Here is a 15,620-nt window from a genome sequence, read left to right on the forward strand (position 1 = left end):
GAGGAGTCGGAGTCGGAAGATTTGTACCAACTCCACAGCCCTGCTTATTTCTAGTTATTGGCAAAGGCAAGAATCTTCCTGTGCCTGTGTTTTTACACCGTCCCCCCCTTCCCTCTGCTAAAGTGACTCAGCAGTTGCCAGGGCGATGTGTCTATTCAGCAAAGAGGGAGAGGGGCAGAGTGAAGACGCATGCAGAGAGCTTTAGCCAGCAATGATTGCCTTTGCCAAGCTTCTACTGCACTCTGCAGTGAAAATACATAATCTTACACACAAGGAATGCCTGGGAATGCTTTTAAATGTTCTTTTATGTAACTAAGAGTAGTTACTGAAATTTTAGGTCGGGGGGATAAGCCCACTTTAATGAGACAAATAATGCACACATAGTGGTAAGGCTCTATACTCTGCATCTTTAGCATTTGCTTTATTTATTAGGCACCTCTACAGGTTTGCTTTGAGCTGAATAATTGTTTTATTTGTATAATGGGGAAAATGGTTAGTGTCCCATGACTTGCAACACATTCCAGTATATTTCCTGTACAGTAGTCCTGAATCATAAAGTGGAACTTCTGCCAAAAAGCGCTGCCAAGAGCAGGGAATGAAGGAAATATCTTCAAAAGGAATACGGACAGCAACAAAGTCCTCACAGATGCTCTTTGCGTTCCCTACTTCCCAAAATGGAGAATCCTCTTCAAGATTGGCCAACTAACATTCAAAGCCTTACATATTTTAGACTCTGGCTACCTGAAGGATTTGTTACAATTGCACCAAATTTCCCACAACCGTGGATCAACAAGACCTAATAATATGGTCATCTCCATTCTCCAGAGTCCACCTCAAAACATTCAGAACCAGTCATGCTGCTCCTACCCTCTTGAACTACCTACCAGAGTCATTCAGGACAGCTCCATCACTGTAGCTGTTTAAATCTAGATTTGAAGGCCGACTATTTAGTCAGGCATTTACGGACATTGAGCTTCCGAAGTAACCCACCCTGCCTCTAACTACTGGTCTGAGACATGCCATGTGCTTTAAATCGTATGGGAGGGAAGTGCTTTGCAAATGCGGTTATTGCTGCTATACTCTATGAAGCAAAAAAGACAAAAAGATGTTTTTTCAAGTCCTTGACCACAAAAGTTTTGGTGGTCCATTATATAAGTTTTGTTTTTTTAATAGAAAAGAGATCTTCACAGATCTGAAATAGTTATGTAAATATAATAGATCTCTGTTTGAACTATCATGTGGCTATATTACTATTACACTTAGCTATAATCAATATTACTCTCTATTTCCATACCTACGGTATATACAAAAACTACTTTGTGTTCTTGCTAAACATTTTTCACGCCCCAAAATGTACAATTTTGTAGACACCATTTAGGCACTCAATCTCATTTTTGTTGTCAAAGGCAATGGGGGGAGGTAGATCCGTGCCTGATGTCAATTCAGTTGTGCGTCAGGTTCCTAAGGTAAGAAAAGAATAAAAAGTAAATCAAATGTATGGAAGATAATACATTACAAAAATCAATTTTTAATTTTTTTTTATTTTCCATATATTTATCTCAAATAGGTTTATGCACAGTTAAAAGATTGACAGGTCGGAAGAACTGGGTAAAATAGTACAATATTTACATAAATAAGATAGATACAGTTACACATAATGAAAACAAGAAAGACAAACATCGAAAATAAAACCATCCGTAGCAGAAAATACCGATGGAGGAAGGGACAAATTTTTGTTATACACTAGGATTAATCTGGGCATAGCACAAGTATCAAAAACTTTAATCCCTAATCCACTGAGGGATTTTGTGTCCCTCTTCAAATATCAAAACCCAAGATTGAAAGAAAAAAATATATTGGTAAAACCAAAGTTAACCAAGACATTATTTGGTATAAAAGTACCTGCCTCACCACACCATTCAAAAAACAAAAATATATATTTTTATATATATATTTTTATATTTACATATTGCCTTTTACTGCTTCCATTTTTGTCATCCTAAAAAGCATACTTCATAGTATTTCATTGGGAGAAATGCCAGTAGATAGTCATGTTTTCAAGGAAGCCAAAATGGCCGCCGTTTAGAATCGTGTACATTTTTTCTACAACCCACCAAGTGTACAAGTAGCCACTCTCAGGATCCCCAGCATTACTCGATGTACGTGGACACGCGGTAGTTCTTGGAACAATGCTTTCAATTTGCCATAGCTTGGTAGGCAAAAGCTCACACTTTTTATGAGATTTTTTTTTTTATGGGTACTCTGGTTCGATAACTGATGGCAATTTTAAGTATAATTGTGTTATGTTTACAACTATCGCTGACATTTCTAAAACCTTATAAAAAATATGTAAACTTTCACACTTGGTTCCTGACTGAAGACAGGAAGACACTTAAACCTTTATATGGTTCGTTACTTATGTAAAGTTATTGTACACCACTCCTTTTGTTGAGGTCAACCTTTTCCCCATCGTAGGGTTTTCACGAAACAACTTTCAATAAGGATAAGAAAAATGAATCCAAAAGTGGCCACACACAATACAATAAAACATTTGATTTTCCAGTTCAATAAAAATATAGGTTGTGTATAAAAATTCAATGTTTCAATTTTTTAGGTGATCAAAATTCCCTCCCCCCCCCCCCAAAAAAAAAATAATACAAATGTTTATTTTCAATTAGCTATGGTAGAAAATACTGATACATATATTGATAGACCCATTTTTTTTAATTGAACACAAGAGATACATTGGTTAGATTTTACAAAAGTTACAATCCATCAAAAAATGGATAATGATTTTCAAATTGAAAGAAAAAATATAAACAAAATTGTATCGTGTGATGGCACCTTTAAACAGATGTACTTCACAAATTGTATTTTTAATATAACAATTGTACTATAACCTTTTCAAATGTCTCTTCTTACAATTTTATTTATGGAACAAGTGGTGTACAACACCTTTAGGTAAATTAGAAACCCACTATATCTGTTTATTGCTGATGGACTCTGAAGTCCAAGGTCAATCATTCAAGGAGAGTTGTTTGACTTTCCCTTCAGTTTGTGTTCTGACTTGTCGAGGCCTTTCATTAACTTTTTATAAAGTTCAGTGACCCCATTTCATCTGATGATTTGAAACGGTGAAGAATTGCCTGCACTCCAGGAAATATCCGTGAAGATTAATTCTTAATACTTCATAATAATCAAAAATGAAGGGATATGGAAGGTCCTTTTTATTTATTTATTTGTTTTTAATCGAAGCACGGGAAACTATATTTTCCCTGGACCATGATTGTGATCACTCACCAGATTTCTTGTAGTCCTGACAATTCTATAGAATTTTGCTCTCATCTGTAGTTTGTCTGTGTATGGACCGAGATTAAGCCAAGGTTTAAATAAGGTTTGGTTCTGGACTCTATAAAATGGGGAATGGAGGGTCTAGATGTTTTTCACTTTAAAATTCACTATTTTTAATTTTTTTTTTGCATTTTTCTACTTGTTATTTAATATTTTGTCTGTTCACACCAGTGATATGCTGGAGAAATAATAAAAATAAAGCCATCTTGTTATTTTTGAAAGGTTCCTATGCCATAAAATTGCACAGTACTGTGGATGAATATCCCGGCCAAATGTTGGCCATTTTACTGCATCCAACAGCCACTCCGGGGTATCGGAGCACTGACCACTGCACAACAAGAAGTGGGTTATCACGGAGGTAAGTATCCCCTGCCTTCACTTGTTCTAGTTCTTCGGGATTATGAAGATGCAGCTACTGTTTGCTCACCATCCATGAAGATAGGATTGGGAGTGGTAAAGCACAAACTGTATCACATTTTTTTCCGTCATATGCTAATTCATCTCTCGTTTGTTGTGGACAAGTGAATAAGAGGAACAAGTAATCTGCTGATTCCCAAGATGTTAGGATGATTAGTGGTGTTTGGACTATCCCTTATTTCAGAAAAAAATAAAAGGTTAGCAGCCCAGGTCAACTGGATAAGAAAGTCAAGCTGCTTTCATATAGCAATTTGTCTTCGGCAGCCAACGGCTGTACATAGTCAATTTTTTTTCCAGCCAGCCTGGCACCTAAGATCAAAGGTGCTATCAAGTCAGATGATGCAGCTTCCTCCCTTAATGTGGGAGACACTAGTTCATGATCAGTGTACAATTTTTATTCCCTTCCCCCATCCCTGCATTTGCCCTGCTATCCTACCCCACTATTTTTACACTGGAGCTTAATTTTATTTCAGAAATAAAGACCCATTTATTCCCTGGTCTCCGTATTTCCCAGGGGCCCGTAGAAACCAGCTACAGTTTCCTGGTGCTCTTGGAATCCGGATTCTACCTGGGATCTGAGCGGTGGGAGGACCCCGTCGGAGCAACTTGCTCCCCGCGAGATGTCCCTCCTTTGCCTTTTTCTCAGTAATTCTCATGGTCTTGACAGCGTGGTGTACACTGGCTGCTCCCAGTGTGTTGGACTGTGTGATGGAGCCACGCTAGGAGCATCAGAGATGGCAGTGTAAAGAGGACGCTGAGGAGGACCCATGTAGGAGAACGCAGAGTAGAGGCCAGTGGCTTGACTTGAATGGCTGTAATAAGAACTTGATGGTTGGTGGTCTGAGTAGTCAAACTGTGGCCTGGAAATGGAAGGGAAGGCTGAACCATAGTGAGGAAGACCCAGAGAGGTGTAGGTCAGCTGAGATGTTGAAGGTTGCTCTGCGTAATGGCTGGTACTTGAGCTTTCCGTCTTCACTTGAGCTTTTGAGTCTGCCACAGTTGGAGCATGTTGCTTTGCGAGAGCCCAAGCAGAAGGCCCGGCTGCCAGAGCTCCACTGAGACCATAGCTGGAGGTGTAACCCCCGATGTGGCTTGGGTGTGCAGCATGACCGTTGGGTGGAAGGTATTGGTCAAACTCATTGACGTCAAATGTCTCCATGTTGGACATAACATCATGGCTTATTTCCCCTATGTCTACGTTGCCAAAATCGATGTGGGGTTTCCCGCCTTCTGTGAGGGAGCGGGATCCATCTCTCTTGCCCTCAGATTTTCCTGCCTGAAGTTCTGTTTTTGGCGTTGTTGGTGGCGTGGGAGGGCCATGACTTTGACCTACGGGAACAAATGAAAACTGTTATGGGTATTTCTTCAGAATTATATATAGACGCAACAAAATCAAGCTAATGTAGAACACAACAGTTCATTACTACTGAGGTTAAAATGTTCATCATCATCAATTACCTGTTGAGTGTTCCGAGTTGCCATCAGACATAGGGGAGCCGTGTCTGTGGTCCAGATGTGAGCCTTTGTAGTGCGCCTGTATGGAAGAAGCTCCACCCTCAGCTTCTGAGGATCCATCTCCCTCTCCAGATGTGGGCTTCCCATTCTTTCTTCTACGAGGCTGATACTTATAATCTGGATGGTCCTTCTTGTGTTGCATCCTCAGTCTTTCTGCCTCCTCTATAAATGGCCTCTTATCATTTTCATTTAACAACCTATATGATATAAACAAAAATAGGTTACGACAGAATAATGGAAATGCAAGAAAGTCTGCAATTTTGATACATTTTACTTAATGGAATATTTAATACTCTTTTAAGGATTGTCAGCTACAAAATCAAATTCCATTTACCCACTGCTCTGCGTTTATTATGCAGCCTGCAGTCTTACTCTGCATTGCAAGTACTCCAATCTATTCAGAAATGTTTCTGCCGTAATAGATCTTATCTCAGTCAGCCTGGCTCTATTTGGTACATTACTGATAAGAAGGAAGCTTGTTATCTCCCTGGCCCTGGTCTTCCTGGTCCTCACTGATTGGCTGAGGGCAGATCAGTGTGCTTCTGAAATCTGATCTAAATGATCTACATGTGTTTGCAAAGCAAGCTAGCTATGACAGTGCAGTTTCTAGGAAAAAAATAGTAGGGGAGAAAATGACATTAGGATTGGCTTCAGTCAGAGGGAATCAAGATGGCAAATGCAAGGAACAGAATTCTCTTTATTTACTATATAAAATTCACTGAAAACAAAATGTGGGCAGTACAATACATATATTACGTAAGTAGAACAAATTGTTACCTATTTATATACAGTATGTGTTTGTTTGTTTTTTCCCTGGGATAGTATGGCTGTCCCATTATTAAAGAAACTCCACAACTTTGCTAATGTTAAAAGGTCCATTCAGTATGCCTTAATCTGAGGTCATTTCATCCAACTGAATTCTAAGATGGTGCTGATTGGGTTTTCCTCCTTGGGTCACAAGACATTGACAACTTACTCTCTCTTTCTTATAGAGGTAGTGACAATTGAAAGTTGTCTTTACACCATACAATCTGAGTTGTACAACCTTGTGCAGTTCTATCACTTTTCTACAGTATAAGGGTCTTCTGAAGTACAGTATGTTTTCAGAGTATATTCAGTGGATTTAGCCTTCTGCTACACAGGTTTGGTAAGAAGAGTCAGTATTGTACAATCAAGATTGTAAAATGTTTAGGCAGCCTAAGTTTGGCCGTAGATATTTTTGGTTCGTCAATGGCAGACTATCAACCCCTACCATTGAGAAGATGTGGACAGAAACATTACAGACATCTGTCTCCAAAAACAGTGACCAGTGGCAGTATTTTAGGAGAAAACCCTAAAGCTCAACACTTATCGACAGGCACATGAATATTATATAGAATGGGGTTTCTGGTCCTTCAAGGTTGTCCAACACCTCTTGAGAGGACACTGGTACCAGGACTCAACCATCTGAAAATGTCCCATTTACTGTTCTATTAGTGACAGGAAACACAGAGTAGGTCAGCAGTTTTGAGGCACAGTTGCCTTTGATTCCCCAGTGTTGCAATAGATATCTGACTCCAAACTCAACATTCATCTATTATTTAGCAGTGTGGAGACCTTTTCTGTGCTGTAGTGGTTGATGGAATGGACCAGTATTGGCCAGATTGGCTGACAACATCTACGGGCAGATTTCTTGAATAGGGAATACCTAAACTAAGGGAAGTTTTTCAACTGTATGTTTTCAAAGTATCAGGAAACCTAAAGGTCTATTTTAAGTAATGCAAACACCCGAAGTATTGCAGCTATGCCTTAGTGAAGAAAAAACAAAATGAGTAGATAAGTTGTGCTGTATTTTAAGTCTTAATTTTACATTTCAAACAATGTAAAAAAAGGGAAAGCAGAAATATCTATAGCTATGAATAAATTTGATCTCCTACAACGATCATAAGTGAGCATTTTGGACAGTGGTTTAGGTGTGAACATCATGGCCCTTATTAGATGGTTACATATGTTTTGTTCTATGGGTGGGGTAACGAACAAACAGCTCCCTAAGCAGCAAGATCTACAAAGGGAGCTGCCATAACTACAATAGCAGTTGGACAAGTGTGATCTGTCCTAGCAGATCGTTGGGAGGCCAACAATTTTGGTGAATCAAGTGTGAATCTTATATTTGACCATTAATAGCTCCCACAATCCTACCATGTTTTGATTTGTCCATGGTGCATGATAATTGGACTAACCAAACAATGCTACTGCTGGAATCATCATTGACTACTCTGTTTCCTTTTTAGAATAGTTAGAAAACTTATTTCATGAGGTTCACTTTACATTTTTTCATTATTATAAAAAAAAAAACAGCCAATAATTAAATTATTTAATTTACCTCCAGAGCTTGCCCAGTGTCTTGCTCAGTTCCGCATTGTGGAGATGTGGATACTGGTCAGCCAGCTTGCGGCGGGCAGCCTGTGCCCATACCATGAAGGCATTCATAGGTCTCTTCACATGAGGCTTAGATTTATTGCTACCGTTGACCCTGACGGGCATAGGCACTAATGTCCAATCATAACCGCTCAGCACCTGCGAGACGGCTTCACGAATGCAGACAGGAAACCTCTCGTCCTCAGAATCCTGCTCCTTTTTTACTTTTCCATCATCGTCGTCTTCTGGGCCAGAGTGAGAATGAGATGCCAAAGGCTCAGGTGTTAAGGAGGGGTCTTCAGACCCATTGGGGCTCATCTCAACCTCGGACAGACTTTGGTCGTCACTCATGATGGCTTGCTCACCAGGAACCTGAAAGAGTCAACCATGACCTTGTTATGGTGTTTGTCTTCTAGACAATATCAAGAGCATTCCAATGTACAGAAGAAGGTCTACATAACATGGAAGTAGCAGTGTTTGTCTTTCATAGCATTTACCCAACAGGATAAAAGTTATACAAGTCAAAACTCTGCCAAGTTTCCATCAGCAATGTTTACAAAATATTACAGTCTCTCTTGAGTTCCAAGTTAAACCTGGATCCACGCCTGGTTATGTTCCATAAGAATGTCTCTCAATAAAGGGAGCACACTTCCCCCTTTCAACACCAAACAATCTAATTACTGCATACAAACACAAGTTCCTTTACCATCTTATTAGGTGGTCTCAAGTATAGGTAACGGAGATGCTAATAATTCAGCATTGGTGCAAATGTTATGATAATTGTAGGCAAAGTTATGGAGCTTGGCAATGGATTGATTCGTATGTAGGTGACATTGACATTTTCTGTAGCAACTTACAGAAACACTGAATAATCTATCCCGTTAACTGTCCCTCAGAGGAGCTCACAATATTATGTTACCATATGGTAATAGCCTTATAAATCTAAACATGGTCTAGTGCAAGTTTAGGGAGGAGACAATTATCTACCTGTACAGAGGCCCGGATTTACCCCACAGGAGCTTGTAGGCACTGATGTCCTGGCACCTTAGACTTCGTCCTCCATGTACCTACCCCGCCAAACTGCACCGCAAGTGTGTTGGCTGTCCCAGCTGTCACTTTTCTCTTACTGCCTTTGCCGGTCAGAGGTAGCTACAGGTGCCCCTTACTTCCTTTGCCCATCACAGGTGCTCTTTAGTATTAGGTAGCCAGAGGTACCCAGAGGCATTAAGTAGCTAGAGGTGCCCACAAGTATTAGGTAGCTAGTGGTGCCCCAGACTGAGGGGAAATCTTGTCAGTGGAATGCTGAGAGCCGGGTGAGTAACCTCTCATTTAAAGACAAAAAGACAAACACTTATATAGCGCTTTTCTCCTGGCGGACTCAAAGCGCCAGAGCTGCAGCCACTAGGACGCGCTCTATAGGCAGTAAGAGTGTTAGGGAGATTTGCCTAAGGTCTCCTACTGAATAGGTGCTGGCTTACTGAACAGGCAGAGCCGAGATTCGAACCCTGGTCTCCCATGTCAGAGGCAGAGCCCTTAACCATCACACTATCCAGCCTTCCACTCAGGACTCTGCTTAGGGAAGGAGGGAGGGAGCCACTCGGGAGGGAAGTGAGCCGCCTTTGCATCCTCAGGCCCCTGTAGGCACGTGCCTACAATTCCTTATGGTAAATCCAGCCCTGCCTGTATAGTTTTGGGATGTGGGAAGAAACCAGAGTGCCTGAAAGAAACCCACACAAAGGGAAAACATACACACTTCTTAGTGTCTTGGGTGGAAGTCAAATGTGGGACTCTAGTGCCGCAAGGCATGAGTGCTAGCCACATGGGCAATACACACATTTGATGACTTGTCCTAGACACACTTAAAGGACAATTGTAATCAGGTTAAAAAAAAAGGAAAGATATTTACGTCTTTAAGGGGAATCCTTTGGATGGTCCAGAGGCTTCCATGACTGTTGTACGCCCCTCCTGCACTGCCCTGGGACCCCCTAAACGATCTTCAACTTCAATGTTAAAGATTGCTTGCAGCTGCGTACGAAGGGTGTAGGAGTGTGGCCACACTGCGCAAAGTAGGCCCGCGCCTGCACAGTAGCATGAAGCCGTTCATGCTTGGCTTTTTCGCCATGCATGAGTGGCTCCATGCTACTTTGCAGGTAGGAACTCACTAGCGCGCCTATGCGGTGTGGCCACGTTCACGGCCTATGCAGTGTCGCCATGGAGGCGAGCGTGGCCACGAGGATCCCGGCCGGCAGTGGAGGGATTATGGAGGATAACTTTTTTCTTAAGTTACAGATGTACGTTAAAGAACCAATTAACTCAATAAAATTTTTTGAGATGACCATACCTGGGGCTTCTTTAGTGACCCATAAACAGTGTAGCCCCTCAACTACGCTGGGCATGCCTCTGTGTTGGAGCCTGGACCCAGTTGGAATGAGGGCGCATGCTCTGTCCTCTCCACGCACCCTCTTGATTGCACCCCCAAATGGCTGTGCACAGCGTCCGGGAGAGTTCTGGGCATGTGCAGTTTGGAAACATTTGTAATTGCGCATGCCCAGGATGCCCAGCATGCTCCCGGCCAAGGCTCCTGCACACAGCCGTGGGGGAACACACACTAAGGAGGAGCACGGAGTGGAAAGAACATGTATCCTTCAGTGATAAATGGGGGCATAGCTCCAACATGGAGGGGGGGCCAGCACAGCTGAGGGGCCACACAGTATATACAGACACTAAAGAGGCCACCAGTATGACCACCTGGCGAACTTTAATTCAATTCCGGTGTTCTTTAAGAACTCTCACCAGTTTAAATAATCACACAAGAGTAGAGGAACTAGGAAAAAAAATCTAAGCTTTGCCCCACGTTCAGTATAAGCCTATTGCTTACTAACTATAATCCCTAAATAATATGTAATTAGTAGCTACATGCAACCAAGTTCATCTGGAGTTAGGGAGAGCCGTGCAAATCCTTCCTGAAACAAAAAAATCTAAGCAAAGCAAATGGTCTGTTTCATTTCTTCCACAATATGAAGTGAATAATAATGTGCTAAAAGCCATTCAGAGGGGAAAATAAACTGATAAACAGTTAGAACAAGTCCAAAAAAGTACTTTCCTGAAATCACGTATTTTGGGAGGTTTAATTGATAAATATTTAGGGTTGAAGTTTTAGGATCCACTTCTGCACTTTTTTTTTGTAATTTGAACAATTGGTTGAACAGAGGTGCCAGGTAAGGCGCTCATACCTGTCTGGTCTTCCTAAAAGCTCCTTGTATTGCCTGAGGAAGCAGGATTTCACCTGTGAAATGCGTTACATAAATTGTGGAGCATCCTCGAATAAAGTTATTTTTTGAAATCTTTCTGGGGGAGGTAACTCCACCCTGGGTGGAGGGGTGTTACCCCTTTTTCTACTTCTACGGAGAGCGACATTCTTAAATCTGAGTGGGTTGGGTCTAATTTTCCCACCTGCCTTTGCAGTTACCATAGGTAACCCACCTTTGTGAGTATATTTGCTCATAAATATACATATCTTACTTATTGAAATTACACTATTGGAGCTCTCGATCCTTTATGTCTTTTTTTGTAATTTAGCTCCCATACAGAGTAATAATGACCTAGTGAGCTTCCTGTCTCATGTCTGCTGTCAGGAATGTTTGTTTCAGACAAACTCAAGTTTTATTAAATATAATGAGTAATGTGGGAGAATCATGCTAGTCATTCTCACATCCCATTACTGCAGAGAGACTGGGATTCAAAGACCTGGTTTATTGACCCTTACATTGAATAGAATACACTGTTCTCATGACAGCTCATCAAGGAGTTACCACAATTCACAAAGTTTTTCTCATGAACTATCTCACTTTATCTGTTTTTCTCCAAATATAAAACCCAACAAGTAAAAATGTACTACAACTAGGCATGAAACGTAATTTCTATCCTGTTTGGATTGTGCTCAAGAATTAATTCTATAGTTAAAGTAGAAAATAAGTAATACAAAATATTTCATGAAACAAGTTTTGTAAATATCCCCCCATTTGTTATCTTAAGCACTCAAAAAGTAAAAAAAAATAAATGCTAAGAATAAGTTGAGAAAACTAATATCAAAGTTAAAGAGAAACGTTAACCAAGGATTGAACTTCATTCCAGGTACCCCCTTTCCCATGAGAAATCTCTACCTTTTCACGAATACAGTAGATCATCGGGAGGAAGGGGGGGGGGGGGGGGGGTCTGTGTGGCTAATATTGTGTTGAAACCCCTCCCACAGTGTGATGTCATGACCATGGTCCTGACAGTTTGCCCCAATGAACCATGTTGCATTGTGGAAAATAACCACATTTTCCAACTGCCAAGCAACCAGTATCTCCCTCTGTGCATAGAACTCTCAGTAACAAACATTCCATACAGATCACCTGGCAGAACTAAAGATGTCACCACCAGTGATACATTTCAGAATGTAAATCAGGAAGAGGAAAGATTTTACAGTGGGGAAACACTGACTAAATAATCTATGAAAGGATATTGTAAAAAATAAGCAATTTTATTCATGTTGTTATTTTCGCTACAGTTCCTCTTTAAGTTAATCAGGAACAAGAGAATTATTTAAAAGTTCCTGTGATTTATCTTTGAATGTTTTACTGATAAATGTTTGTGTTTGGATAAGTAGGTCATGTTTTATGATTTGTCCCTATGGCAAACTGCTTTGAACTTATGAATGTTTTCCTTAGGCAACCTTCACACTATAGCCCTATTCAAGCATATTCTCTCCTGTGTTTTCCTGTGTACTGCACAGGTGCAGATCGCTCCCAGGGACGGGAACGCGCATGGCCAGGCTGCACATGCGCGATGAAGTGCAACTCGGCCAGACTTTCGGGCAGGATTGCCGGGGACCAGAGCCATCCGGGGAGACGGCGAGCAACGAGAGCCTCTAAAGTGGCCCATACACTGGTCGATTTCAGCCATCGATGGAATCGATCGATCAATCGGAAATCAATTCTATCAAATTAGCAAATCTATAAATTTGCGGCCGATTTCGATCAACTTGAGGACGATTTGATCTATCTGACTGGGTGGAAAATCTAGGTTGATCTGCTGCTGGCAGCAGATCGATGGCCCGTAGAGTTGCATTGGATCTAATGGTCCAATAATACATTTAGATTGATTTCCAATACATTTCCAATAGATTTCATTCTGAAATCTGTTCCTAGTGTGTGGCACACATCAGATAGATTCCTGCCAGATTTGTTTTGACAGGCATCTGACAGAAATCTATCTGATGGTCGAATCTGCTGGAAATCTATAAGTGTATGGCCACCTTAACCTCCCTGCCGGTTATCCCGAGCTCAGCTCGGGGTAACCTGCCGCGGAGGATTCCTCAGGCCCTGCTGGGCCGATTTGCATAATTTTTTTTTTGTTACACGCAGCTAGCACTTTGCTAGCTGCGTGTAACTTACGATCGCCGCCGCTCCGCGCCGATTCGCTGCAACCCGCCGCATCAGAGGGTGCCCCCCCCCGAGACCCGTGCGCTGCCTGGCCAATCAGTGCCAGGCAGCGTCGAGGGGTGGTTCGGGACTCCCTCTGACGTCACGACGTCGATGACGTCGGTGACGTCATCGCGCCCATCGCCATGGCGACGGGGGAAGCCCTCCTGGAAATCCCGTTCAGAACGGGATTTCCGGATGGGTATATGCGCCGGCGGCGATCGGCGCATTCGGGGGGACGCCGCAGGGAGGGGGGGAAGCATGTAGCTAGGGCCAGGCTAGCTACATGCTAAAAAAAAAAAAAAAAAAGCCAAAAAACACCCTCCCTGCCGTGCGCAGCAATTTTTTATAACGGCAGGGAGGTTAAGGGGGCTTAAAGCGGATCCGAGAAGAAAAACTAACTATGACAAGTAACTTGTCTATATCTTATCTAAAGTTTAGATAGTTTACACAGCAAATCTAGCTGCAAACAGCTTCAAGAGAATATGATTATTTATTCCTGTGATACAATGAGGGCAGCCATGTTCTGCTTGTCACATTACACAAAGGCAAGCTGATAGCATCTGCAGCCATCAGCTCAATTATTATTATTATTATTTATTTATTTTTTTATTTATATAGCGCTAGCATCTTCCGTAGCGCTGTACATAATACAAACAAATAATGGGGAACAAATATACATAAGAAATACAAGACACTGTACAATCCCCTCTCCTCCTCCCCTCTGCCTCTGAAATCTCTGGCTAGTAACCTCCTCCTCCTGCCCAGACTGAGCTCCCATAAGCCCTTGCTGCAGTGCCAAGGCACTCTGAAGCTGTGGGCGAGGCTTGTTTAGTTTATAGGGAATTAGAGTATTAAAACAAAACAAAAAAAAGTATTTGGCTTGAGGAATGCCCTATAAACTATAAGAAAGGAACACAATTATGCAATGAGTAAAAGTTTACCTCGGATCCACTTTAAGGAAGCCCCAGATAAGTATGGAACCTGAGACTCTTCTTGTTTTAGGTACCCTTTAAAGTGGACCTGAACTCTTGCACAGGACACAAGAAATGCACCCTGTATGTTTTAAAAAGTTTCGCCTGTGTAATCCCCCCTCATTTGTGTCTAATCACTAGTTGTAATTTGATCTCTCCCCTGTGTCACATGACTGCCTATAGCAGATAAGCCCATTTGAAAGCACAGGCTGTAAACAAGATGTCTGCTTCCATGAATCAGGAAGTAGAAACTGTGCAGATTTATTTTAGGGTTTGTATCAGGTGTAACAAAGAAATGTTTTTTGTTTAAAGGTTATTATGCTGTTTTGTATCTTTTAGAGCAGAGAAGAGTTCTGAGTTCAGGTCCACTTTAAATAGGAACTGTAGTGAAAATAAAGTAATGAATAAAACTGCTTTTTTGTTGTTGTTGTTGCAATATTCATTTAGAAATGAATCACATCTTTAATCCTGTCAGGTGCAGCTCTGCAAAATTTTTGTGAGAATTCTGAAGTCATTGAAAGTAGCGCCCGTTCTCCCAGAATGCCCTAGGAGGAGAATTCTGCATAGCTAATCAGCCTAGGCTGTGACATCACTGGGAGGGCGGGGCTTAATACCAATATACAGCAATATATAGATATAGGAAGTGTTTCTGATGCTGAAACCAGGAAAACTGCCATAATAATGGGTATTATGAATAATTTACTGCATTTTGTTATATGTCACTACATTAAATTCAGAACTATAGTAAATATTGGCAAAGTCGAGGCGATAACATTATTGGACTTGCTTGTCTTTATAAACAGAGAACAAGTGGCCTTAAAGAGGAATCGTAACCAAGGACTGAACTTTACCCCAATTAGTAGCTGATACCCCCTTTCACATGAGAAATCTTATCCTTTTCTCAAACGGATCATCAGGAAGCTCTGTATGGCTGATATTGTGGTGAAACCCCTCCCACAGGGTGATGTCAGGACCATGGTGCTGACATCACACTGTGGGAACCTTGCTGCATTGTGGGAAATAACAGCTGTTTCCAACTGCCAAAAAAGCAAGCAGCACCTACTTCCACTGACATCACCTGCCAGCAGTAAAAATGTCAACTTGTGATAAATGTCAGAATGTAAATCAGGGAGAGGAAAGATTTTACAATGGGCAAACACTATCATTTATACATAGTTATTGTAAAAAATAAGCACTTTTGTTCATTACGCTATTTTCACTGGAGTTCTTCTTTATATAAATATTTTCATGGGTAAATAGCAGTGATAGTCAATGAGATGCTAATGATAATAGCAAGTTGAATCAAATTCTATTTTAATTTTATGCTAGTATATGTGGCTTGGAAATGGACCAATCACATGTAGCTTGAAATGATAAACACCCTCCTGACCATCCCTAATAAACAGTAATAATGCCAGTATTACAAAAGCAGCAGCTGTAATTGCCTTCCTGGATCTGCCGAAAAACAATATAGGGGCTGCAGGACATATACAGTGTGTGT

At 41.3% G+C, this 15,620-nt stretch overlaps 1 protein-coding gene across 3 annotated transcripts in view; it reads right to left on the bottom strand.

Annotated features, from left to right (window-relative positions):
• Window positions 1-407: 407 nt before the first annotated feature.
• Window positions 408-15,620, bottom strand: part of SOX10 (SRY-box transcription factor 10) — a 26,348-nt gene continuing 11,135 nt past the window's right edge. The window contains exons 2-5 of one of the 3 annotated variants that reach the window (XR_011023834.1): window positions 7,646-8,052; window positions 5,227-5,480; window positions 4,337-5,097; window positions 408-1,461 (exon numbers count right to left, since the gene is read on the bottom strand). Coding sequence is in view for 1 of the 3 variants with exons in the window: in XM_068252087.1 (XP_068108188.1) it covers window positions 4,421-5,097; window positions 5,227-5,480; window positions 7,646-8,031 (1,317 nt within the window). In the remaining 2 variants the exon portion in view is untranslated. Of the gene's footprint in view, window positions 1,462-2,666; window positions 5,098-5,226; window positions 5,481-7,645; window positions 8,053-15,620 lie in introns of those variants that run through there. The other 2 variants (XR_011023835.1, XM_068252087.1) reach the window with 2 other exon arrangements.

The sequence above is a fragment of the Hyperolius riggenbachi genome, chromosome 9, assembly GCF_040937935.1.
Source record: "Hyperolius riggenbachi isolate aHypRig1 chromosome 9, aHypRig1.pri, whole genome shotgun sequence".
Classification (NCBI taxonomy): domain Eukaryota; kingdom Metazoa; phylum Chordata; class Amphibia; order Anura; family Hyperoliidae; genus Hyperolius; species Hyperolius riggenbachi.